Source organism: Chiloscyllium plagiosum, chromosome 41 (assembly GCF_004010195.1).
Source record: "Chiloscyllium plagiosum isolate BGI_BamShark_2017 chromosome 41, ASM401019v2, whole genome shotgun sequence".
NCBI lineage: Eukaryota > Metazoa > Chordata > Chondrichthyes > Orectolobiformes > Hemiscylliidae > Chiloscyllium > Chiloscyllium plagiosum.
The window spans coordinates 10,838,332-10,865,701 of NC_057750.1; the positions used below are offsets into that span (position 1 = coordinate 10,838,332).

General features: G+C 41.9%; 1 protein-coding gene and 1 long non-coding RNA gene across 2 annotated transcripts in view; both read right to left on the bottom strand.

Annotated features, from left to right (window-relative positions):
* Window positions 1-1,073: 1,073 nt before the first annotated feature.
* Window positions 1,074-3,722, bottom strand: LOC122542946. Its single transcript, XR_006309891.1, has 2 exons — window positions 3,628-3,722; window positions 1,074-1,922 (listed from the first exon to the last, which is right to left on the bottom strand). It is a non-coding gene; the product is annotated as an uncharacterized LOC122542946 (long non-coding RNA).
* A 12,809-nt stretch (window positions 3,723-16,531) lies between these two features.
* The window catches only part of LOC122542842 (transforming growth factor beta-3 proprotein-like), a 39,440-nt gene continuing 28,601 nt past the window's right edge, over window positions 16,532-27,370 (bottom strand). Inside the window, exons 3-7 of the mRNA XM_043680932.1 lie at window positions 26,383-26,497; window positions 22,384-22,467; window positions 21,819-21,957; window positions 20,538-20,694; window positions 16,532-16,903 (exon numbers count right to left, since the gene is read on the bottom strand). Of these exons, the coding sequence (XP_043536867.1) occupies window positions 16,745-16,903; window positions 20,538-20,694; window positions 21,819-21,957; window positions 22,384-22,467; window positions 26,383-26,497 (654 nt within the window). The 3' untranslated portion in view covers window positions 16,532-16,744. The remainder of the gene's footprint in view (window positions 16,904-20,537; window positions 20,695-21,818; window positions 21,958-22,383; window positions 22,468-26,382; window positions 26,498-27,370) is intronic.

The window sequence follows — 27,370 nt, forward strand, 5'->3', positions numbered from 1 at the left end:
ACTTCCATTTATCTGCTGCCCTTGTGCTTCTAGATGGTACAGGTCGTGGGCTTGGAAGCTGCTGTCTAAAAAGCCTTGGTGAATTCCTGCAGTGCATCTTCTAGATGGTACACAGTGCTACTCAGCATTGGTGATGGAGGCAATGGATGTTATAGATGTGGTGCCAATAAAGCTGGCTACTTTGTCCTGGATGGTGTCAAACTTCTTGAGAGTTATTGGAGCTGTACTCATTCAGGCAAAGTGGGGTTATTCCTTCACACTCCTGATTTGTGCCTTGTAGATGGTAGACAGGCTTTGGGGAGTCAGACGATGAGGTACTCATTGCATGATTCTTAGTCTCTGACCTGCCTTTATTGCCACCGTATTTATGTGGCTAGCCCCATTCAGTTTCTAGTCAATGGTAATCGCAGGCTGTTTATAGTGTGGTATTCAGTGATGGTAATGCTATTGAATATCAAAGGGTGATGGTTAGATTGTCTCTTGTTAGAGATTGTCATTGTTTGACATTTGTGTGGCATGACTGTTACCTGCACTTGTCAATCCAAGCTTGAATATGGTTAAGGCCTTGCTGCATTTGGGTGCAGACTGCTTTAGTACCTTAGGAGTGATGAATGGTGGTGAACATGATGAAAATACTGGCAAACATTCCCACTTTTTACTTTATTGAGATGAGATGAGTAAAAGACATTGAAGTGCTCGATCAATCCGAATTGTATTGAATGGGGGGGGGTAAGTTCGATGGGATGAATAGTCTACTCCTGATATATGTTCCTATATACCAGAGGGCAGAATTAAATGAAGGCTGATAGCTTAAAATATTCCCGGGCTTGAGAAGATTACAAAGGTAGGGAATGGACAAAGTCACAGAAATTTGAAAGCTAAGATTAGGATTCCAAAATGAAAGTGCAGCTGGACCACAAGCCAATAGAAAGTCAATGAATGATTGGAATATAAGGCACTCCTTTAATTTATTGAGTATTCAAAAATCTTGAGGCGTCTGGACAGAGTGGAAAGGAAAACATTGTTTGTACTCAAAGCACATGGAGTATAAAGACCAGCAAGACCAGATGGGCCAAGATTTAGATCTAGGTTTTATTGTTATATTTACTCAAGTACTGGGTACAAGAATACAATGAAAAGTATACAATGTCACCATACATGGTGCCATCTTAGGTACAAAGTACCCAGGTACAAATCTTATTTCTTATTTCTCTATTTCTGTAACTAAGTAATAACATGCAGCACTATAGTCTTCTCAGCATAAAAGTAAAAAGAAGAGAAATAAAGCTGTACATCTCTATGATTCTATGACTCAATGTCAAACATTACAGTCCTTTCTTCAGCTGTGGCTCTAATGATGCTCCAAACCTTCCAAGAGGGTTCTCTCTCCCTCACGCTGGGCATGCTTTCATCCATGCTGGGCTAAGACCTGTCTGGGCATGCCAGGCTTCGCTGCCACTCACCACTTGCTGATTGTCACTCTCCCCATTCCTCGCAGCCGTCATCCTTCGCCGCTGGCCACTGCTAATGCCAGTCACCAATCGAGGACGCTGCCATCAAGGCTCACACTAGGCCCCAGCCACTACCAAGCTCTGGCTCCACAGCTCCAGTTTTACAAATGTTCGAGGTCTGCGTTTGGCCTACTCTCCTCTGCACTCGGCCTACTCTCCTCCCCGCTGGGTTTGCTTGAGGTCACACTTGATCTATTCTCCTCCACACTTGGCTTAACTCTCCTCCACGCTAGGCTCACTTGAGGTCCATGCTAGGCCTACTCTCCTCTGCACTGGTGTTGCTCGAGGTACATACTCAGCCAACTCTCCTTTGCGTTGGGCCTACTCTCCTCCATGCTGGGCTTGTTGAGGTTCATGCTGGGTCTACTCTCCTCCGCACTGGTGTCGCTCAAGGTCTGCCGCAGTTGCCATCTGAGCTCAAGAGGTAAGTAAGGAAAATAAAAGACAGTAAAAAACGAAAAGAGCAAGAAAAATAGACTGAGTGGGCAATCTCTGGCACAGGAGCCCTACTCCGCCACCATCTGGAAGTGGCCAAGTGCTGTAAATATCTATATGTACCCACAAGAGGGTAAAGAATTGGATTCTTAAGTCTGCAGGGGAAATCTCTGTGGACAATCTTAGAAAAAAAATTGAGATGCCTTACACAGCCATTCGCTGCTGAATCCACTCAAGGGGTTAAAAGGCACAGAATACGCCAAAATCTGAAATGCAGAATGGGACTTCAGTGCATCAGATTGTGCAGAATTAGTGAGAGAGACACCAGCAGTCCTATGATGACACCTCACATCAGTGAGTGAGCTCGGGGCAAGCAGCAGCTTGTTCTGGCAACAAGAGGACCAGAATGTAACTTGTTGGCAGGGCCTTGGTATGCATTGAGGGAACAGACAGATAACAAACAAGTTGAGAAAGAGCGAAAACAATTATAATTATATATATATATAGCTATAAATATATATACAAAAGAATTATGTGCGTCAATGTACATATAATAAACAAGTACCATATAGGCGTTTAGACATCCAGCTCTGCAAAAGCAAAGTTTCCCCCCACTCTCAGTCCCATTAACTTTTGGGAGGAGGGAAACCATTATTTTGGGTCCCTGCCAGAAAATCTACTCCCGAACCATTGACTCCATCTTCCCAGCAACTGTCTGATGCAAAAGAATCAGCCTATTTGCAACCTTGGAGTCGTAACTGGTCCCATGATGACCCTACATTCACAAATACACACCTTCAACTGAATAGCTTGTATCTACCCGATGACTGTCCACCCCCTCCTCAGCTACTTCAGGCTGGATTATTCAAAAGCGCTCTAGTACACATACTCTATAAACCCGAGGTCAGCAGAAACTCTGTCACTTGTGTCTTAGCTCACACCAAGTCTCATTCGGCTAAATGTCCCCTGAACTCACTAATTTATATTGGCTCCTGTGCCAGCTTGCTAACAAGTTCATTCACGTGCCTGAGCTTCCTAATTTATACAGATTCTCAATCAGGCAACTTTGTTTAGAAGATGGTCTTTCTTCAAGAGGGGGCACAGATTTACGTAATTAGCAAAAGGGATACCAGGGGAAATATCCTTCATGCAGGGTGTGGTAAAGCACTGCCTGAATGTGTGGAAGAAACAAGTTCAATCAAGACTTTCAAAATGGAAATGGACTGTAATCTGGAATGGAAGAACGCGCAGGATTACCGGAAAAAGGCTGGGAGAATGGTTCCAGATAAATTGCTCATTCAGAGGGCTAAGCGACCTGTTTCTACACTGTAAACTGATCTGTTATCTTGTCTTGGGGGATCTTTGCTTTGAATGTCAGGACAAGATCCGAATCACATGTTCACACTCAAAGACTGGAGCTTGCCAGCACAGAGAACGACGAGGACAAATAATCGGGACTCACTTCAGGGAAAGCAAGACAAGCAGTTGAGAGAAGATAGGAATAGAGGGTTCATATGATAAATTCAAATAGGAGAAAAATACAAGAACGCCCGGGTGGAATATGTCACCGATACAGGCTGATTGGGCCGAATGCCCTGTTTCCGTACCGTATATCCTAGGTAAACATTTTAGACATTAATCAGATCCCCAATATTTAAATATAAACTAGCCGCTCAGTTACCTGCAGTAAATAACTGCCACTTTCACCAGAAATAATTCACTCGCCAACCGCCGGGAAAGCACCTGGAGCAGCAGCCATTTTGTTCGCGTGACCGCTCCCGCGTGTCAGCGGACCGTTAACACCTTTGACCCCGAGGACAGGCTAAACGCCCTTCGATCCATTCTTCACCCAACTTGCTTTATAATAGATAATTCCCCTCTGGGCTGGGAGACGAGCTGCCTCCCTGTTCCATCGGAAATTCTTCATTTTTTTTTCTCCTCTAGGCACCATTGGAGCTGCCAATTCCTCCTTGGCTTCCACCTGATTCCACCATGGGCCAGATCTTCTCAGGAAAGGCCGTGTAGGTCATGTACTGGCCGAGATCTGATATTTCGAATCAAGCGTTTGGGAATGTGAGCAGAAACTGATTCTCAACAAACACAATGAATACACAGTCTGTTGGTGGGGCTATTAGTTATTCCGAACACAAGGGATACATTGCACCAAACACAGTGTCAGAATTCAGATCAAGAACCAAGATGGGCCAACCAGCCTGATTCTGTACTGTTAACAAGTCTGTGATCTTATACTGGGGGATCTCTGCCTTGATCCATGATGAAAGTCATGACAAGATCCAAATCACATCATCAGCCTTCAAGATCCTGTCTATCTTCTCACGACGGCCTATAAGATTTACTGGCACTACTCAAAGAGCACACAAGAAGCTGACACCATCTGGGATAAAGAAACCACTAGATTGGCACCATGTCAACATTCACTCAGTGCTCAGTAGCAATAGTATGTATACCAGCTGCAAGATCCACTGCAAAAATTCACCAAGACTTAGACAGTACTTTCCAAACTCATGACTTCTACCATACAAAAGGACAAGTGCAACATATACACGGGAACCACCACCAGCAAGTTCTCCTTTAAATCACTTACCATCCTGACTTGGAGATAATCAGCGTTCTTTTGATAACACTGGATCAAAATTCTCAAACTCCCTCTCGAATGACATTGTGGGTCTTCCTACATCAAATGGTCTGCAGCACCAACTTTTCAAGGGCAGTTTGGAATGGTAAATTAATGCTGGCCCAGCCAGCAATGCCCACATTCCATGAATGATTTTTTTTCAAAAAATGCTGATCATCGTCCTGAACCAATATTTATCCTTCTGCATCATTACAGCAGTGCAGTTTGTGGGAGCTTGCTGTCCAAACATTGGTTTCCTGCAATGACAACAATGGCTACATTGCAAAAGTACTTCACTGGCTGCAAAGCACTTTGGGAGATCCTCAGAATGTGACAGACTGCTATAGAAATGCAAAACTCTCATTTTTATATTAGCTGGCCTCCAATACATCAAATCCTGTAATTTTTCTTTAAACTTACAATCTCGTATTCATGCAGTCATTAGGCTCTGCTTCCCAGTGACAGTCCTGCATGCAGTCTCTTAATCACTGAAACACCTCCCTGGGAGAAGCAACAACAGTGGATTCAAGTGGCCTTCTTCAAGATTTTGTTCATCCCAGTTGCAGCTCCAAGGTGGGTTGCAGCCGAAGATAAAGAGTCCCTCCTTTTTTTGATTCTTCCATGAGAGATTGGCATCGCTGACAAGGCCATCACTTGCTGCCCATCCTTGGGCGGGGGTGGGGTTGGGGATTGTTACTCAGCTGTTTTAGAGGGCACCTAAGAGTCTGGAGCTCTGGACAGTGATAGTGGTGGCTCCAACAATTTTTCCATCCCCAGAAATATCACTCTACCTCCAGCTATTGATGATAATCAACTTATGAGTTGTGAAAGTGTCATAGGGGCTCTTGTGCAGTGGTAGTGTCCAACCTCTGTGCCACGAAGCCTGGGTACAAGCCCCACTTTCTCCAGAGGTGTCACATAATGTCTTGTTGATTAGAAAACTTCTATGAACACACTATCTTAAGTTGTCAAGTTCTGGAGTGGCGTTGCAACTTAGAGCATCTAGTTCAGAGGCAGGGACATTAACCACTATACCATAATACCTCCTTAAGTACACAATTATAATTTAAAACACTCATCGAAAGTTACCACATCGATGGAGGCCATTCAGTCTATCATATTTGCACTGAAAAAATTCTCTTTGTGTCATTCTCTTATGTTCCCCACTGCACATTATTCCTTTGCAGATAATGGCCCACATTCCTCACAAAAGCCTCGACTGAATCTGCCTTCACCATACTCTCAGCAGTGCATTCCAGACGTAACCACTCGCTGCATGAGAATGTTTTTACTCCTGTCTACATTGCTTCTTTTGCAGGTAACTTAAATCTGTGCCTTCAACTATTCTATCAATAGATACAGTTTGTCCCTGCTTGCTCTTTTCAAACCCCACATGATTTCAAACACTGGGATCAAATCTCCTTTCAGACTTCTCCAAGGAGAACAGTCCCAGCTTCTCTAATCTGTGGAAACATTCTCGGAAATCTCTAATGCTGTCACATCTCTCTTAAAATGAAGCGGATACAACTTTATTCATTCATGGGATTGGGCGTCATTGGCTTGTCCATCCCTAATTGTCCAGTTAGCAGTCAGCTACATTACATTGGGCCTGGAGTCATGTGAAGATCAGACCTGGTAAAGTTGGCAGCCTTTCTTCCCTGAACCAAATGTTACATTAATAATCTGGAAGAAGGAACTGAGGGCATTGTTGCTACATTTACAGATGATTTAAAAAATGAATGGAGGGTTGACAAAGTGGGGAGGCTGCAAAAGGACTTGGACAGATTGGGTGAGTGGGCAAAGAAGAGGCAGATGGAATACAATGTGGGAAAGTGTGAGATTATGCACTTTGATTGGAAGAATAGAAATGTAGACTATTTTCTAAACAGGGAAAGGCTTTGGAAATCTGAAGCATACATGGATGTGGGAGTCCTGGTTCAGGCTTCTCTTAAGGTTAACATGCAGGCTCAGTTGACAGTTAGGAAGGCAAAAGCAGTATGAGCATTCATTTCAAGAGGGCTAGAATATAAAAGTATTGCTGAGGCTGCATTTGGAATATTGTGAGCAGTTTTGGGCCCCATATCTAAGGAAGGATGTGCTGGGGTTGGAGGTGTCCTGTGGATGAAGGGTTTGTTATATGAAGAGTGTTGAGGTCTCTGGGTCTGTATTCAATGAGGGGATCTCATTGAAATTTACAGAACTTTGAGAAGCCTTGATAGACTGGACATAAGAAAATGTTTCCACTAGTAGGAGAGACTAGGATCCAAGGGCACAGCCTCAGAATGAAGGACAATTCTTTAGAATTGAGATGAGGAGGAATTTCTTCAGCCAAAGGATGGTGACTCTTTGGAATTCATTGCCACAGAGGGCTGTGAAGGCCAAGTCATTTAGTGTATTTAAGACAGAGATAGAGAGATTCTTGATGAGTAGTGGTTTCAAAGGTTACAGGGAGAAGGCAGGAGAATAAGTTTGAGAAACATATCAGCCAGGATCAAATGATGGAGCAGTCTCGGTGGGCCAAATGGTCTAATTCTGCTCCTATATCTTATGGTTTTTTATGACAACTGACAATGGTTGACATTAGACTAACTTATTTTTCCAGTTTTTTTTATTGAATTCAGATTTCACCATCTACCGTGGTGGGATTTGAACCAAGTCCCCAGAGCATTAATGTGGGGCTCTGGATTACTAATCCAATGACATTACCACTACCTCTTCTGACTGAATGCAATATTACAGTTCATGCTGAAGCAGTGTTTTATATAGGTTTAGCATACATTCCTTAAGATGGAGTTCTGATCAGACCAGCTCTGAAGCAATGCCTTCAGTTCTGTTCAATAAGCATATATAGGCCTTGGAGAGGGTGCAGTTCAGACTCACCCATATAAACATACAATTACAGAAGTGTTATAGTGCAGAGGAGGCCATTCAGCCCATCACTTAAAACAATTAAATCATGAGAATAAATTGTGTGGACTTAGCTTGAGTTCTTTCAAGTATTGAAGATTCTGGGGTAATTTAATCAATGAATTTAAGGTGAAGAAAAACTATTTCCTCCGGTGCATGTAGCCAAGAACAGGAAATTAAATCATAAAATTAGAATTAGTCTGCTGAGTGATACAAACAAAAGAATTAGTAATAGAAGTTGGCCACTTTTTCTCTTCCAGCCTGCTCCTCCGCTGCATGTCAAAAATCTATACATCTCTGCTTTTAAAATATTTGAAGACTCTGTTTCCACCCTTTTGAGAAAATGAGTTAGAAAACTTTGTGACCCTCTGGGAAAATATTCTCTTTATCTGTATTGAATGGTCAATCCCTTTTAAACTCTGACCCCTCATTCTTGATTCTCTTACAAGAGGAAACATCCTCTCCACTTCCTCCCTGTGGGCACCCCTCATGACCTTATATGTTTCAGTCAAGTCACCTTCTACTCTTCTAAACTCCAGTGGATACAGGCCTAGCCTGTCCAACCTTTCCTCAAAAGACAAGCCATTCATTTCAAATATTAGTCTAGCAGATCTTCTCTGAACTGCTTCCAACACACTTTCTTTAATAAGGTGACAATACTGTATTCGAGATTTGATTTCCCTATTTTTGTATTCAATTCTAATTAGAATAAAGAATAATATTCTATCAGATTAGATTCCCTACAGTGTGGAAACAGGCCCTTCAGCCCAACCAGTCCACACCAACCCTCCGAAGAGTAACCCACCCAGACCCATTTCCTTAATGCACCTAACACTATGACCTGCACATCTTTGGACTATGGGAGGAAACCGGAGTACCCGGACAAAACCCACACAGACACAGGGAGAATATGCAAACTCCACACAGACCAAGGCTGGAATTAAACCTGGGACCCTAGTGCTGTGAGGCAACAGTTCTAACCACTGAGCCACCGTGCCACCCTATTAGTTTTCCTGATTGATGTCAAGCAGCACGCTTACGCAAAAGGTGGTGGTAATCTGGAAATCTATCCCTTGAAAAGAGCAATTGGGCATGCCTCTGTATTCCAGTTCAAATTTTCTAAGCCATTGATAAGGGTTATGCAACCAAGGTAGTTAAATGGTGTTAAGATACACAGCAAGCATAATTTCATTCCATTACAGAACAGATTTGATGGACTGAAAGGCCTATATAGCTCTGAGAACTCAAGGCCCACTTTAAGGTCATATATTCTGAGCTCATTTTGACATATTTCCATAACAAATTTTATTTCTGAAGAAGGGTCACTGAACCCAAAACTTTAGCTCTGATTTCTCTCCACACATGCTACCAGATCTGCTGAGTTTTTCCAGCAATTTATGTTTGTGTTTCTATTTCCATGTGTGTTATGGAGTCAGAGCTGGAAATGTGTTGCTGGAAAAGCGCAGCAGGTCAGGCAGCATCCAGGGAACAGGAGAATCGACGTTTCGGGCATAAGCCCTTCTTCAGGAAGTCACCCCATGTAAGCTGATTATGCTCTTATTAACTCCTACACTACAGTGCCCCTGCTTGTTTGGAGTGTGCAAGAAAAGTGTGACAAGTTTACATGTGTAGTTACTATTATAAATATTGATATAAAAATTTATAAGGAAAGAAAACTGGTAGGATGTATATGCAGAATGAAGTGGTGGATATTTCATCGCAAGCCTAGACAGAGCCTTGATGAAGTCTCAGGTAAAGTATCTGTAAAAGTTTTACTTGCAGAAAGTCAGTATGTTGAGTGTAGGAGACATGTGTGGTGTTTGGAAAATAAAGACAGGTATCTGGAGGCATTAGTAAAATTCTTTATTCACTATTTACATTGTGGTTCTATACATTGCAAACATTCAAAACACAGAGGGCAATACCATTGACATGAGACGACAGGAACTTTGATAATACTGAACCAATGCACAACTTGAGGGATCAAAGATTGGTTACACTGAGTATCTAAACAAACCAGTGACTGTGTTTGGTTAGTCATGAAACACCACTGTGTATTCTTGGAAAATAAAAATCAAAAGTCAGGGTGTACATTTTTGCAAAGAAACCACTGCATCTTAGATCAAGTGGGGATGGGTGGGGACACTGTTTTTAAAGTCTATAAACCTTCAGTAATCATCTATGCTATATGAATACAAACACAAATCATTTTAATTTGGGGATGCAGATGAAAAAAGGCAGCTCACATCTGGGGTGTGGTTTATGTATGAGCAAATACAGTAGATCAGCCTCTTTCTGTGCAGTCACTGGCTGTCTGGACCCCATGAGAAAGCCACACAGCCACACACACATACACACACACACAGACACACCCCAAACAAATGTACAGCATTATAAAAGTTTTCAGAATTTCCTCATTTCAAAAATATTACTACATGTCAAACTCTTAGTGCAATTCTAAAAGAATCAAAATTTTGGCTAGGTCAGAGACCTAATGAGGAATATTCCCTCTGATTCACCCAGCACGATCAGATTAAAGAAGGGACATTTACTTTTTTGTTGTTGGCTCTTTTACCCTCCTCTGCCCCCCAACACCAACACCAACAACCACGTTCCCTTGCCCAATAAGCTGTGCACATTGAGCCTTGAGCCTGACTATGTGTCCCAACTGCTCATTGGCTTTTATGACCAACTGAAATTGCCTCTTTGCCACTACAGCAGCTTGGGAAACACTGCCAGACCGAAAGTCTGAAGAAGCACTTCCGCAAGACAATCGAAAATTTGACTCTCATCCTATTCTCTGTTTACAATATCATGCCAAGACATTTTGGCACAAAAACTGAAGCATTCAAGAAGGCATTGGATGATTATTTGGATAGAAATAGTGTGCAAGGGGAAAAAAAAGCAGTGGATTAGCTCTAGGTAGTGATGCTTATTTAATGAGCTGTTGCATGGCTTCTTTCTGCACTGTAACAATTCTGTAATTCTGAAAAATGTTCACAGCTCTCACTACTTGGATCAAAGTTTGAACTCATTAAAACTAAACAGTGAGGAAAAAGAAGAGTTGGATGGGCTCTGAGCTCAACTAAGTCATCAACACTGACTTTCTTATCACAGCCCCAAGACCAACCCAAGCTCCCATGATGGGATTTGAACCTTAAAAATGATGCTTTAGATTTCAGAATTCTATAACTAAAAATGACTTTAACATTGAGAATACATATTGGGTACAGTGCTGCTGTCCCATACATTCTAGAAAGGGGCCACATTAGAAATCCTCTTCATGGGCCTTTTAAAAAATAATTTCTGACCAACCTGTTCAGTGATATTATTATACAGCTCTATACATCCAGACCTCCTGGCTCAGAGGGAGGGACACAACTGCTGTGCCACAAGATACCAATATGGGCTTTCTTTTCCCTCAAATATCCCTTAGTTCACAGCTGCACTCAATATTGTTTCCACATCGAGTTCCTGTCTCAGTAATCATATCAATTGAAACAACCTATAAATGGAATCAAAGTAGTAAAGAAACCTCAAGAGATACAATCTAGCTTGATGTATTGTGTCCACTGATTTTCTCGCTTATGGTCTTTCCTGGGTTCATGTTGTGGATGGTAGAAGAATTTCCATTTAAATTGAGTCTGCAAGGATCACTGAACTTCTCAAACCATTTTACAGCCATTGAGGTATGTTTTAGTAGAGTTACTGTTGAAATATAGGACATGAGGCAGCTAATTTGTGCACAGCAAGCTCCCATGAACAGCAATGGGGGAATGATCGGATACTCCATTATGATGTTACTCAAGGAATAGAGTCATAGAATAGATATTAGCCAGGACATTGGGGAGAGCTGAAATATCCAGCCAAGCATGCAGGTAGATGCAGTTTCAGTTTAATGTCTAAACTGAAAGACGGTACCTGGGACAGCGCTGTGCTCCCTCAGTACTGCACTGGAGAATCAGCATTAATTTGTAAACTGAAGTGCGACTTGAAACCAGAGATTTGTGACTTGGGGGCAAGGTTGCTACCAACCGAACCACAGCTCACATCCTACTGAAAATATTGAGATTTCTGGTTGTGTTGTCAAATAATGAGACTGTCAAGAAAGTTTGTCACGACCCATTATTGTAAAAAGGATTCCATTATATCTACCCAATTACTGTTCATTTGCAGTGAAAGCAGCACTACATCACAGTATTCAGATGGTGGATATGTGCAGTTCCTGCCTGTATACCACCAGCCCTCTTTTTAAAGATATTTACCAAGGGTGTCAGAGATTTTGTTTCAATAAGATTCAAATATAAAAGTAAGGTTATGCCTGTTTGCTGGGTATTATAATTGAGCTTGCAGTTATCTGGGACATTTTTTCACACCCCTAAAATGATCTGTCTACATCAGAACAAACCCACACCTTCTCCAACAGGGCAGACAGCTGGCAAGGTAAACAACACCGATACTGCTTTTAAAATGAAACACTTTACCACCTTCCTCCACATACAAGCAGATGCTGTGTACTAGTGGAGGTTTTGTGCTAGGTTTCCTAAAGCAGGGGAAAGAATGGCTTAGTGATAAGGTTATAACACGATTAATCCTGAGGTTCAGACAATTGTTTGTGGGTCTTGAGTTCATAACCAGCAGGTGAATTTGAATGAAACCTGATCTTAGGTTAAAATATTACCAATTGTTGGGGTGGGGAGAGACATCTGGTTCATTTAGGGAGATTAGATAAGGAAATCTCAATTTCTACCTGGTCTGGTCTATATATGACTCCAGATCTACAGAAATCTAGGTGACTCTTAACTGCACTCTGAAATGGTCTTTGCAAAGCACTCAGTTCAGAAGCAATAGGGGTGGGCTACAAATGTTGACATTGCCAGTCAGTGATGGTCGTGAAAGATCAAATTTGGAAAAAGGTAACTAGTTGACATCAGTCATGGCCTGAGCTATCCATAATCTGAGACACCAAACCATAGATCATTAAACACTTGTCATTAATAGTTCAGTGCTGTCCTTGTCCTGGTAAACCACATTCCAGCTATTGATTGCTTGCTAGAGATACTGATTATAAATAATCTAACAATCCAAGGAAGACTAGGTAGCAATAGACTGACCCCACTTTTGAATCTTTGATGTTATATCTGGAGTTTAGCTTGCTTAGGTTGCCGATAAATAGTTGACATTCTGCCTTGAAATGAAAGTGCATCTGCAGGGCAATTATCCTTCAGTTACTGGAAGTGTCACCTGGGTTCTGTATATGTTAAAGGGTCACAATGGTCTCTGAAACTTGACTGACCAGGGCCTGCTTTTGCACTTCAGCAGGCCTTGACCCTTGCGTTTGATGCTTTTCACTTTGGTATCTTTGAGATCACATAACAATAACAAACTACATTTATATAGCACTTCTTAAGCACAGTAAAACTGTCCTGAGGTATTTCACTGAAGTATTAATAGAGAAACTTGGAGAACAACAACAAAATAGCAAAGTGATGATATCTTCGTATCTTCAGAGCTAGTAATCCAGGAGGTCTTGCTAATGATCTGTAGACGTTAGTTCAAATCCCACTGTAGCATCTACTGGAATTTAAATTCAATTTTTAAAAAGGTTCTGTGATTAAAAACTGCCCTCAATAATGGTGGCCATGGCAAGTATAATTAATTGTTATTAAAACCCACCTAGTTCACCAATGCCAGTTAGGGAAGGAAATCTTCCATCCTTACTCGGTCTGGTCTACATGTGACTCAGTGGCTGACTCTTTACCCTCCTCAAAGGGTAATTGGAGATGGGCAATGAATCTTGGCCTTACAGTGATGCTCACATCCCATGAATGAATTTGCATTAAAAACAACTGATTCCAAGTCAGAGGGAAGAGACTAGGCAGAGTTACCAAAGGCTTGGTCAAAGAGGTAGGTTTTAAGAAATGTTGGGAGAAATGTGTTCCAGAATCTAGGATCAAGCCTCAATGGTGGTCAGAAGAAAATCAGAGATGTGCAAGAGGCTTAACTTGGAGCAACATCAAGATTTAGGAACATTCTACAGCTGAAGGAGGTACAGACATTGGGAGGGCCCAGGTCTTGGAGGGTTATATACTTGGAAAATCATCAAATAATGCGATTTTACTCTTACAGTCACTTCTGAGTTCAAACAGCCAACTCTTGACCAAACCAAACGCATGGGACATGGTGCCAAACAGGAACTAGCAGCTGCATGTTGGATGGACAAATAAAATGGGGGCAATGTGGTACTCTCAATATACTTTGGTTAGCAATTCAAACTTCCGTCCTCTTGGTGAGATCTTGGTAACAGTAGCAACTGAGCTAATTCAGTAGCAACACAAAGTAATGTTGGGTTACACACTGTTAAAGTCATCACATTCTCTTACAACACCTACACTTGGTTAGATTGAATGGTGTGGGAATGGGCGGGGATGAGAGTCAAAGTAATTAAATCCTTTACATATCTCCACTAATGGGGATAAACAGAGGCATGTTACTAAAGGATTGCCGGTGGTTAGGGCGAAGTTCTACAACTGCATCATTCAATTATTTAACTCAAGAAGACAAGAAAAAGGAGCAGAAGCCCATTCAGCCCTTCAAGTTTGCTCTAACATTCAATCAGATTATTGCAGATCAACTCTACTTTCCTGTGTACAACTTCATAAACTGGGTCTCTCTTGTCAATCAACAATCTGTCTAACTCTGCGCTGAACATATTCAATGACCCAGTCTCTACTGATGTCTGGGGAAGAGAATTCCAAAAGTGAATGACCTACATGGAGAAAAAGAATTCACCTCATTCCACCTTGAACACTGGACATGACATATGTCATCAGTTCCAATGACTTCAGACCTCAACACACACCAAATACAAAGCCATTTGCCAAATGCCAACCCTCTGATGCCTGGAGCTTCCAGGATGTGATTATCAATCTCCAGGACACTGTTGTTTGCAAATCTGGAGAAAAATCATTGATACATCAGGAAGATTGTGGGGTTTTTTTTTGTCATTGTCTTGGCACGTTTCACCTTACCAGATATAAAAATATTGAAAACATGGGAAATAGCTGTTTGGCTGACTGTCAGGTTTCATCCAAATGGCTGAGTCTTTTTTGCTTTCTGATTGGCCTTTCTGCAATGAGGATGGATGTGTTGGACCACCAATGGCTGAAGCCTGGGAGCAAGGGCAAGTCATGTGTGAAACCTCCAGGACTAATATTAATCATTGTTGGCAACCCAAAAAGCTATTAGCCAATGAGTTCATTTTCACTGATCAAATTCATTTTTTTTTCTGGATTATCTATTTGCCTGTCTAAAGTCCCTGATGCTTCTCCTATGTCCTTGTCTGGATTATCTATTTGCCTGTCTAAAGTCCCTGATGCTTCTCCTATGTCCTTGGAAGGCTCCTGCCCTCTGGTTTCTGACTTTTGACCATACAGCAGAAACTCGAGATCTTCAGATTCTTTACCCTTGTTGCTGCTGCCCTGTGATGGGAGATAAATCCAGAACCTTCCATTTGCAGCTGGTTCTGAGTGACAGTGAGAAATTCATAGTACAAAAAATAGTGAAATGGTGATGTAATGGTAACATCACTCGTCCACTAATCCAGAGGCTGGGACCAGTGCTGGGAACAAATTTCCACTAAAACATTAAATTCATTTCATAAAATCTGGAATTGAAAGCTAATCATCAGTAATGTCAACCATGAAATCATTGTTTATTGTAAACACCTGTCAGGTTCACTAAGGTCCTTTAGGGAAGGAAATCTGCCATCTTTATCTAATCTGGGCCCAGATTCTGTTAGAATGATATATACCCTTCCTTAAAGCGCATTAATGAAACCGATGGGTTTTTTTTTAAAACAACAACTGACAGTAGTTTTACAATCACTGATGCTGAGACTAGCATTCAATTCCAGTTTTATTGATTGAATTTAAATGTCACCACTTGCAGTGGTGGGATTTGAACCGATGTCCCCAAACAGTTAACCGGGGCTGGCTGGTTACTAACCCAGTATCAGTGCCACCATCTCCCTGCAAAGTTCAAACATTGAAACAATCATTTTAAGATGCCCCTACATATCGTCACATGAAGGACATGAAGTTGCATGGATAAGTGGTGGAGATGGAGGACAACTTGTTGAGGGTGTTGTCCGTGCACCAACTTAATCTTCTCAATGTTCAATTCTATCAGAACATCCAAGAATAAGAATAATGGAGGAAAGTTAATCATGAACAAATTCCATCCTTCAACCCAAGAAATACTGTATAAAAAGGAGAACTGATGCACAATTTCATCAAGAAACAATTAGTTTTAGAAACACATACGCTTATTTGGCAGCACGTATTTCTTGAGTCAACATGCCAGATTGAGGCCTTTATCCTGTTTGCAGCCTAAGACCCAGAAATAAATACTCAGAATAGATGGTGTTAACCAGGAGTTTGATTTTCAATCTTCCTGAATAGGCCCATCCTCAAGTCCTTGTTGTCTTGATGAAATCCACTTTTGGTATGTTTTGAAATGGCTTCACAGTCCTCTTCAAGTTAATGTTGGAAGTATTTAGTCTGTCATGGTGTAACCATCTTTTCTCCTGTTGTTATTTTTGTTTTTTGAATCTTTTCTCCTGTCAGGCTAAGGCCTAAGGCCCAACCTTGAGGCAACACACTCATCAAAATGCTGCCCAGGGGAGAATTATAAAGTTCATGTAATGACTCTCTGCCTTTTAATCAGCTGCCTAAAGTTTTTGAACCAGTTTGGGAGGCAGCTGAATCATTTTTTTAAAATGTAAAAGCACAATGAGACACTTCTATTGTGAAGACACTTCTATTATCGGCCCGTGATTCAATGCTGCGTTCAAGGTCAAGAGATCAGGGCCTAGTGTAGAAGGTGGCAATCAATTGAACTACATGGAGCAGATTCTGGGACAAACCAGATTGAAAAGACCCCTAGATTTATAAATTATCAGAACACCGATCATTTAAAAATATAAAAACACTGAAATGCAGTCTCCAACTTAGCTGGAGCTGGAATTCTGGAGCCTGGAACGGTGTAGACATGAGTCAGATTGTCCAGTGTGGTCTGGCAGGAATTAGTGGACAACATTCTGAATATAAAAAGACAAACAGAAAGCCTCTATTTTCACAATTTGACGTGTGCTGAATATGTTCGTGCAGATGTAATCCACCTGGAGGCTTATGAGTTGGTTCGACTTTGGCTCTAGATTTTGCTGGCACTGGACCCTCTTTGCTCGGCTGGACCTTCAACTGCACTTGCATGACTTCACAACCATGTTGGAGAGTTTCTCCACTTTGGGCTGCCGACCCACATAGTAGAGAATAGGCAGAGGTTCCAGGACGTGGGGGACACAGCAAGGAGATGCGGAGCCTCCAGGGTTGTGCAAGTTGTACAGAGCCAAGACCTGTAAAAGAAGGGGAGAGAGAGAGAGAGGTGGGAACCTCATTAATTTTTTATATGCACAAGCACATGGGCCAGCATTGGCAATGACACTGCCAGGACCAGAGTGGCCTCCAACATGCTGCACCTGAATGGCTTTCATTTGTCCTGCAATGACTGTACGTAGGGAAGATGTTTCCAATAGTGGAGAGACTACAAATAGCAGCTATGAACGTCAACAGTAAATTCAATTGGGAATTCAGGAGAAAATCCATCAGGCAAAAAGTGATGAGAATGTGGTGAAGTAATATTGATGCATTTATGGGGACGGTGGAGAGACAAGGGGTGAAAGGAGTAGATTGGTGGAAAGTATATGTGGGTATAAACAGCAGAATGGACCAGATTGGCTGAATAGCCTGTTTCCTTGTAACTCTGTCAAAAACAAATGCAGTTTACCTATCACATAGTTAACAAGCTGTCATGGCTGTAAGAGCACTGTGTGAAATACTTTTGGGCAGTGTCAATTCTGATCTTGGTTCTCAACTTTGTAAACAGTCTTGTATTTAACTCAGTGCTATCCTTGTCCTTGGGGTGTTTGATGAGGACAGTGTAGAGGGTACTTTACTCTGTATCTATCCCCATGCAGTCCATCTCCTGGGTGTGTTTAAGGGGACACTGGAAAGAAAGGTTTAGCTTCAATTTAAAACAACAGGGGATGTTTATTCTGTATTTAACCAGGCGCTGTACTTGTCATAGAGTTATACAACACGGAAACAGACCCTTCAATTCAACTCATCTATTTCTAAACTGATCTAGTCCCATTTGCCAGCATTTGGCCTTTATCCCTCTAAATCCTTCCTTTCATGTACCCATCTAAATGTTGTAATTGTATCCAATTCCACCACCTCCTCTATCAACTCATTCAATACATGTACCATTTCACTGCGTGAAAAAGTTCCCTTTTAAATCTTTCCCCTCTCACCTTAAACTTACGCCCTCTACTTCTGGACTCCCCTACTCTTAGAAAAAGACTTTGGCTATCCCCTATCCATGCCCCTCATGATTTTATAAACTTCCAGACGGTCACCTCTCACCCTCTGACCCGCCAGGGAAAGAAGCCCTAGTCAATTCAGCCTCTTCCTCTTGGTCAAACCCTCTAATCCTGGCAACACCTTGTAAATCTTTTCTGAACCCTTTCAAGTTTAACATCTTTCCTATCCTTGGCGCGTTTCATGGGCCAGTGCAGAGAGAGCTTTACTTTCAGTTTAAGTATCCAATCCCAAACTGTTCCTGTCCTGAGAGTGATGAGACAGTGTACAGAGACCTTTACTCTGTATCCACCCTCATGTTTTCCCTATCCTGGAAGTGTTTGATGGCAAAAGTGTACAGGGATCTTCATTCTGTATTTAACCTCTTGCTGTACCTGTTCTGGGAGTTGGGCATAATTTTTAAATTTAGAATTAAGCAGTTAATCAGGAAGCATTTCGTTTCACACAGTAATGAGAATCTGGAACCCTGTCCCTCCAAAATCTGGGGACAATTGAAACTTTAAAGACTGATCCCAATAAATGTCTGTCAGATCGGGGAGTATCTAGCAACAGGGGGCCAACAAGATAAAGGGAGTGACAGTGCAAATGAGCAATGATTTCAGTGAACAGAGTAACATGTTGGAGTGTCTAAATGGCATTCTTCTGTTTCTGTGCAGCAGGCTATCAAAGCTGGTGCCTGGCAACAGAAAGATACTCATGACCAGCTGGAAAACCCCAGCTCCATCAGAAACAGAAGGCAGTTTGGTTCAAACAGACTACGCTAAGGAAAATCAAATACAATAATGATAGTCGAAGAAATTCCTAGGGATTTCAGTGTGGGGAAAGCCCCCGTATATCTGCAGTATAAAGTTGGTGCACTTGTTAAATTTAGACATATCCAGGCCAAAGTGCTGACAGACTAATGTCAAGGTTACAAAGATCAATCTGTCATTTGCTTTTTCAAATTCCACTTGAATCATTGCTAACATTTAGCTCTCAGCTTCGACTCCTATCATTCTGTTTCAAAGCCACATAAAAGCTACATGCACGGTAGATTTATGCAACTCATGGTCACAATATTCCTTTCAACACAAATAAAAATGTCTCTATGTGTTTCTGTGCCAGTGTGTTCATGACCCTCTGTAAGGGTGTGCGCGTATGTGTTTTTAACTACGTAGTTCAAGATATTAAAGATAACAGAATAATTTGGGCAAAATGTTTTGGATTAAAGTAGCCAAGAATAGCAGAGGAGAAAGTGAGGTCTGCAGATGCTGGAGATCAGAGCTGAAAATGTGTTGCTGGAAAAGCGCAGCACGTCAGGCAGCATCCAGGGAACAGAATAGCAGAGCAGACTTGATGGGCCAAGTGGACTTATCCTGCTCCTATTTTTGATGTTTCAATGTATCAGTGTAGATGTGTGCCTCTGTGCCAGTGCATCCTTTTATTGTGGACAAGTGGCTCTGTGCCAGTGTGTACAGATTTCTGTGTGTCCATCCATCACATTGAAGGAATATAAACCACCCATCATCATTCTGCATTGAAACAAACCTCTTCTCTCCCCCGAGAAAGCCATAATTAAAAAAGGGGTTTCAAACCCAAATCTTTATCGAAAATAAAGTATTCAGCAGTTTAAGCTTTCTGAGTAGCATAATTTTGAATGCTCAGAATGGAAATTAATCAATAGGGAATTTCCATTCACCACAGGCCTTCCCTTTCAGATGCCTGACTACTCAGTGTCTAACCCCTAGTCAGCTCGAATCAGCCTTCATTATTTTATCTACAGGTTTCAGGATGAGCCCATCCTTCCTGTTCACAGCAGTGGCTGTTTGCAGAGGCCAGCTTATAGCCTTCTGTTGCAGGCTGAAGATGTCATATTGTCAATCAAAAATGCTGGACATCAGTTAAATATTGTACCATTACCCATTTCACTCTTCTCACTATCTGCAAAAGGCACAAGAGTTTGGAACGGGTGCAGAGGAGGCCTCAGGATTAATTCCCAAATTTAAAATTGCCAGCTGGACTCATCGACTTGGACCTGACACCAGGCGATTTCATTGAGACTTGTAAGATAATGATGAGAAAACATTGTGTGGGTATGGATAACCTTTTCAACTTATTAGGTTGGAAGGAATCAGTGTCACATTTCAAAGTTGTGGAAGGGCAGAACCATGTGAGTATCTTAAGTGGATGTTCAAAAAATATGTGGAAATAAATGAGGTCCATAAAATCACCTAGATCCAACTGGAATGTTGCTCTGTGCTGTGACGGTGGGGGAGCATGTGGCAGAGTGAATGTGACGGTGGGGGAGTGTGTGGAGCACTGTGTGTGATTGTGGAGAAGTCTGCGGGGGAGTGAGCATGATGTTGAGAGAGTGTGTGGGGGAGTGAGTATGACGGTGGGGGAGTGTTTGTCGAAACAGTGTTAAGGGATTGTGTACCGGAACTGCTGCTATTAATTACACTAAAGGCAGAACAAAACTGATGTAGTGAGCTGTTGTACGTGTGAATTTTGTAGGTTCTCGTAGCCAAGAATAGCAGAGTAGACTTGATGGGCAAAATGGAACATCCTGCTCCTATTTTTGATATTCCAGTGTATCAGTGTATATGTGTTTGAGATTCTCCTGATACTTACAGTGCTGTACTGGGTGTCTGAGCTCCATATGTATGGACAGGGTCCCATGCAGAAGTTTGCATAATAGCCTTTAGGCTCATGGATCCACTTCCAGTTGAGATCCTTTCGGAAATCAATATACATGCGCCGTACACAGCAGTTCTTCTCCTCAGCAGACCTATGATGGTGCATATTATAGAGGGTTTTAGCAAAATGCTTTTCTCAGTTCGTCCTCCAGATCAACTGCATGGTCTGAGAATGATAGACTCTTCAATCTAGTCCTCATCCAAAAAACCTCACCTCCTGCCTATTTCCGAAACTTCCGCCAACCCAACAAGATTGCTGCACTCTGCCATTGCTGACCCTTTGTGCATCATCAGTTTTCATTGCTCCATCATTGCTTCAGAGAAGGTGATGGTGCAGTAGTAGTAATGTTACTGGACTAGTAGTGCAGAACCCTAAGAAATATGGTTCAAATCCTGTCATGACAGATGATGAATTTGAACTCAATACAATTCTGTATTGAAAAGCAGGTCTAATAGTGACAATGTAGCCACTGTTGTTTGTTATAGAAGTCCACCTGGTTCACTAATGCCCTTTAGGGAAGGAAATCTGCTGTCCTTACATGATTGTCCCAGTTTGGCACTACATGTGACTTTAGACCCTCAGCAATGTGTTTGACTCTTGATTTTCCCCTTAACAATGAACGCTGGACTTGCATGAATTGAATTTAAAAATTCTTTGGTAGCCTGGAGCCTAAACTTGGGATTCTCTCAGACCTTTGCGCCTTCTTTCTTTCTCTGTCCAATTCGAAATTCTAGCCACTTATACTAATTTCTCCACATGTAGCACAAGGTTTAATATAATCCAATCATAATGCAGTGAAGTACCTTGGGGAGTTTGTACTCCACCAAAGAAGCTATGTAAATTCAAATTATTGTTGTAGTACTTACCAGTTGGCTCCCCTACAACACAAGTGCCAACTGTGGTCCTCAGGTTGGGGCTGAGATCAGCTAATTCTGGGATCTGGAACTTTGTTTAGGAGGAGGAGGGGGCTGTATGATCAACAGCAATTTTCAAACATGAGACTTTTTTAAATGGGGGGTAAGGGTTTCAAGGGATAGAAAAACACATCAGGTATAATCCAGTTCACTCTCAGAATGGGTTTGAGGAGCTGACTGGCCTTCTCCAACTCCAGGACTAGCAGAGTCTAGGGACTGGAGCCGTGGCCTTCTGTTTGGATTGAATTGAACGCACCATCACCACCATCACTATTGTTCGGATAGTTAAAGGGACACCTACGCGAAGCAGTAGTCTGTGTCAAGGTCCCGTTTTCTTCTACTGTGAGTGTCAGCCCTGGTCGAAGGGGTGGACATGATAAGGATGTGTGCCATCTTCCGGTTCCGCTTTGCCAGGGCCTGCAAGTCCCCCCTTGGTGACTCTGTCAAACAAAAGAAAGTGATGGAATCCTCCTGAGAGATCATACATCCTGCCCTATCCCTATCCCAATTTCCATTCCCATTCCCCATTCTTGTTCCCATTCCCATGCTCTTTCTACATCCCTGATTCCATATATAAAGTAACAGATAACCAGGAGTGAGTTACAGACTACAGTCTAATCAAGGATTTGATGGCTTTATATAAATTGTAACAGATACCTGGGAGTGTGTTACAGACTTGAATCTAATCGCTCAGTTTAGATTTTTTATGGAATAACCGATACCTAGGAATGAGTTACAGACAGAAAGCTAATTGAAGGGTTCAGGTTGCTAGTCTCTATGAGGAACAAAGTAACAGTTTATTGGAAAAGTAAAATGATCCACATTATCTGGGACAAAGCTACATTACAGTTGGATGGTCTTATTACCGTAGAATTTCAATTGAAGGCTTTTCTTCAGGTTGGAAGACTCACAGGAGCAGTGGACGCTGATCTTCAATCTTTGGTCAGTCTCTGCAAGGAAAGACAGGGTGAGGGAGGAGGCTGTTGTTCGCTGTGTAGAGAAAGTCAAATTCATTGGATAAAAGATTTTATTTTGGGTCACAATGTACACTTAACGAAAATTATTACAGCACAGCCAACAGCGTAAACCAACTGAGGTGTTTTGCAATCAATCCCGTTACAATTCCACACTAGTATTCAGTTCCATGTGTAACTTCTCACATACTGAAGCACTCTGCACTCATATTAGGCAAGAACTGGATCACATTAGTCAGTAATGTTTGTAGCACAGAATTGACCATTTCCAACAAGAGATATTGTATCCGTTGTCCCTTGCCATTACTGAATTCCCTACTGTCAACATCCTGGAGTTCATCAGAAATGTACAGACTTTATTGGTGATCAAAGATAGTCCAGTACCACAGATGAAGCAACTTTCCACATTCAATTCTGGTCTCCCTTCTATAGGAAAGGTGCTGTTAGAAAAGATTTACAAGGATGTTGCTGGATTGGAGGGTTTGAACTATAGGTAAAGGCTGAATAGTTCGGGACATTTTCCCTGAAGTGTTGGAGATTGAGAGGTGACCTTATAGAGGTTTACAAAGGGGCATGAATAGGGTGAATAGCCAAGGTCTTTTTCTCAGGGTAAGGGAGTCCAGAACTAAAGGGCATAGGTTTAAGGTGAGAGGGGAAAGATTTAAAAGGGTCCTGAGGGGCAACTTTCTCACCCAATGATGCATGTATGGAATGAGCTCCCAGGGGAGATGGTGGAGGTGGATACAATTGCAACAGTTAGAAGGCGTCTGGATGGATAAATGAATCAGACAGGGTTTAGAGGGATATGGGCCAAATGCTGGCAAATGGGACTGGATCAGGTTAGGATATGTGGTTGGCATGGATTAGTATGGACCAAAGGGTCTGTTAACATGCTGTATGACTCTATGAAAAAGACATGGTGCCCTCAATCAAACTCCAGCATTAACCCCAAACTATCGGTGAATAATAAAGAGCACTTGTATTGTATAGTGCTGTTTCTAACCTCAGGAAATGGAGATTGCATATGAATTGTATTCACTTTTGTAATCCAGGAAATGCAGTAGCTAATGTGCACACAGCAAGCTCCCACAAACAGCAGTGAAATCATATTCAGAAAATCTGTTTTTAGTGATTCCAGTTGCTGGGATAAATATTGACCAGGACATCAGAGGATTCTCCCCACTTCTTTCTCATTGATAACTGCCCACAGGATCTTTTAGATGCAGATCTGATTTAAGGGCAAATAGGGTCTCACTTGAAAGTTGGAATCTGTGACAGTGCAGCACTCCCTCAATACTGCACTGCAGTGGGGGCTGTCATTCAACTCTAATCCGATAATCCGCTCCTGTGCACCTTTCACATATGTGGAAATTCTTGAATCTACAGAAGGACAAATGGTTGATTTGTGGGTTCAGAATATTTATATTTAAAGTATTATGAACATTCTTTCATCACACAGTCTGCAGCTGTACTCAGCAGATGGAAACTTTTAGTTCAAATGACAGGGTTTCTAACATTCTATGGGAAGCAGAAATCCTAGGGATTAAACAAGAATTAGTTAGCATTATTGATCCACACAAACCACAGAACATATTAACTCACAGAGATTCACACACTAAATGCGAGTATGGCACTTGGATTTGGAAGACGCCTGACTCCTAAGCCAATATCCTCATCTGCGCTTGGGAGTGAACATAAAACAGAATAAATAAGAATAAGAAGCCGTGCTGCCCCTCGAGTTCAATGTGATTGTAGTTAATCTTCTATTTCGATACCATTTTTCTGCACTCTCCCATATCCTTAGCTATTTTTAATATCTAGAAATCTATTGATCTTTGTCTTGAACATATTCAATGATGGATCCTCCACAGCTCTTTGGGGTGCAGAATTTGAAAGATTCCAGATCCTCAAAATGAAGAAATTCCTCCTCAGCTCAATCCTAAATGGCCTATTCCTTTTTTTTTTGAGACTGTCTCCTCTGATTCTAGCCACCCAGCCTAGAGGGAAACATTCTGCCTGCATCTATCTTGTAAATCCCTGAAAGAATCTTATTTGAGAATGAGATCATTTCTCATTCATCTCAACTCCAGAGAATACTGGTTCTGGATCAGTGGTGCTGGAAGAGCACAGCAATTCAGGCAGCATCCAACGAGCAGCGAAAACGACGTTTCAGGCAAAAGCCCTTCATCAGGAACCAGAGAATACTGGCCCAGTCTACTTAGTCTTCCCTCATCAGACAATAGCTTCATCCCATAATGACTTTGGTGAACCTTCATGAAGGTGCTGTGGACTACATGGATCATTAAGCATGGTGTCATTGCCCCACAGTGGCATCTCTTTGCAGCCGGTCCCTCACTCCTGGAACCATTCTGGTAAATCCTTTCTGAACATGGTCTAATTCCTTCACATTCTGTCTAAAGTGCAGGGCTCAGAAGTCTTCATCAGATGTTGGAGACCAAACCTGACCTTTTTTTAAATTTTAAAACTCATTCTTCAGATGCAAAAACACATTTATTTATCTTCTCTGATTCCCCAGTGTCCCATCTCCTTCAAATGGCTACAATAACAAACCAACACACCATGAATTTTATTGTTACCTGTGTTTTATACAAAATTATAACTAAATCATTAATCAGATTTCAAATGAACTGTTACACCAGTGACATAACTAATATATCTCTATATCCTGTTAATGACTACCACAGAGGAGAAAGTGAGGACTGCAGATACTGGAGATCAGAGTCAAGAGTGTGTTGCTGGGAAAGCACTCGGGACCCTGCAACCACACAGGATAAATGTGAATTTCACTAGCTTCCTCATTTCTCCTTCGCCCACATTATCCCAGTCCCAAGCCACCAACTCGGCACTGCCCTCCAGACCTGTCCATCACCTCCTCCTCCCCCCCCCCCCCCCGACCTATCACCTTCTCCCTCTCATTCATCCACCTATTGCTTTCTCAGCTACCTTCCTTTCAACCCCAGCCCCCTCTCATCCCCAGCCCACAAGCCTCATTCCTGATGAAAGGCTTATGCCCGAAATGTTGATTCTCCCGCACCTTGGATGCTGCCTGTCCCACTGTGCTTTCCCAGCAACAAACTCTCAATATTGACTACCACAGAGTAAAGCCAGCTCTACACAATTAAATGCCCAATTTCAGCACAAACTCTCTCTAGACTGTCTCATCGAACACTTCCACAGCAGAGATAGGGTCGAAAATAGATTAAAGCTCCCTCTACACTGTCCCCATCAAACATACCTACACAGGTACAGCAGATACAGTTAGATACAGAGTAAACCTCCATACACACTGTCCCAAACACTCCCAGGACCTGGACAGCACGGAGTTATTTAGAGTGCAAAGCTCTCTCTTTTCTGCTCTAATCATTTCTACTGATTCCCCAATCTCACAGGCACATCCCACACTGAATTTAATGTTACAATGTGCTATGCTGGTCTTTCTTACTCTAGGGGAGATGTTGGCTTGTTGTCAATTTGTAGTTAAGTACAGGTGATCTATGAAAGTGACGCATTGAAACTCTCCAAACCCATTTCATGCTGGATCCACAAGATTAATAATCTTTTCTGCACTGAAATCTGGTGACCACTCTCTTTAAGGAAAAAAAGTCATAACATCAACTAGAAGCGGATTCTTCCTCCTATAAGTGTCTGGGGACTGTAAAGCATTTAGGAGCCTAGCCAGTGTAGCAGGTCAACTATGTGCAAAATAGCTACAGGTCCTACTTGATAACAGTGACTAACCCCAAAATAATTACTCCATTTGTCAACAAGTGTTTCAGCATATGCGGAGGTCATGAAATACACAGTATGAACATAATGCTCCCTCTTTTATTCTCTCTCCGGAAACTGGAGTTCATCTCTGTCTCCTCTTACCTTTATTCAACAGCCACTTTTTCACTGTCTCTGTTACATCAAATGAGATCCACTCTTCTTCCCCCTTGGTTTTCAGCAGGCGGTTGTCTAGATATGTGTTGGTATGTGAATCAACCTGAGTTAAACAGTATGGAAACATCAAGAATAGTCTTGTCTGTAGCTTAAAGGCCATAGAACCCCTTCATCACCCATCCATTAGACAATGGGAGTTGGTGGCACAATGGTAATGTCACAGTCTAGTTCATCAGAGGTACATAGGTTCACATTCCGCCAGAGGAGAATTTAACTTAAATTACTTACTAATTATAATTAATACAGATCTAGAATATAAAGTTAAACTCAGTAATAGTGCTATGAAGCCACAGCCGATTGTTATAAAACTCACCTGGTTCATTAATGTCCTCCAGGGAGGGAAATCTGCCATCTTTACCCAGTCTGGCCTACATATGACTCCAGATCCACGGTGATGTGGTTGATTTTTAACTACCCCCTGAAATGGCTGAGCATGCCAATCAATTCAAGCACAATTAGCGATAGGGAACATATGCTGGCCTTGCCAGTGACATTCACATTCCCATGAACAAATGTTTGAAATTGATTTCTGAACAGATCTGAATAAGATTTGTCATCTACAAGATGCAGTACAGCAACTCACCAAGATTCATCTGACAACACCTTCCAAACCTGCCACTTCTACCCTGATATAACGACAGGGCACCAAATACATGGGAACATCACCACCACAAGTTCAGTAAATAAACAGTAAATGCTGGCGGCAGCCAGTCTTATGATAAATAAAAAAAATAGATTGGGACCCCTTTTCCGTTGTAAAGGAATGATCTGATAGAGTTCCTTAAAATCATGAAGAGGTGGGCATAGAAAACCTGCTTTTACTCATGGGAGAAGGTATCTGAAGTGAAGGGGCCATGAAAGATAATAATAACTAATAAATTCAGGAAAACAGTCGTTCTCGGAAAGTAGTCAGATA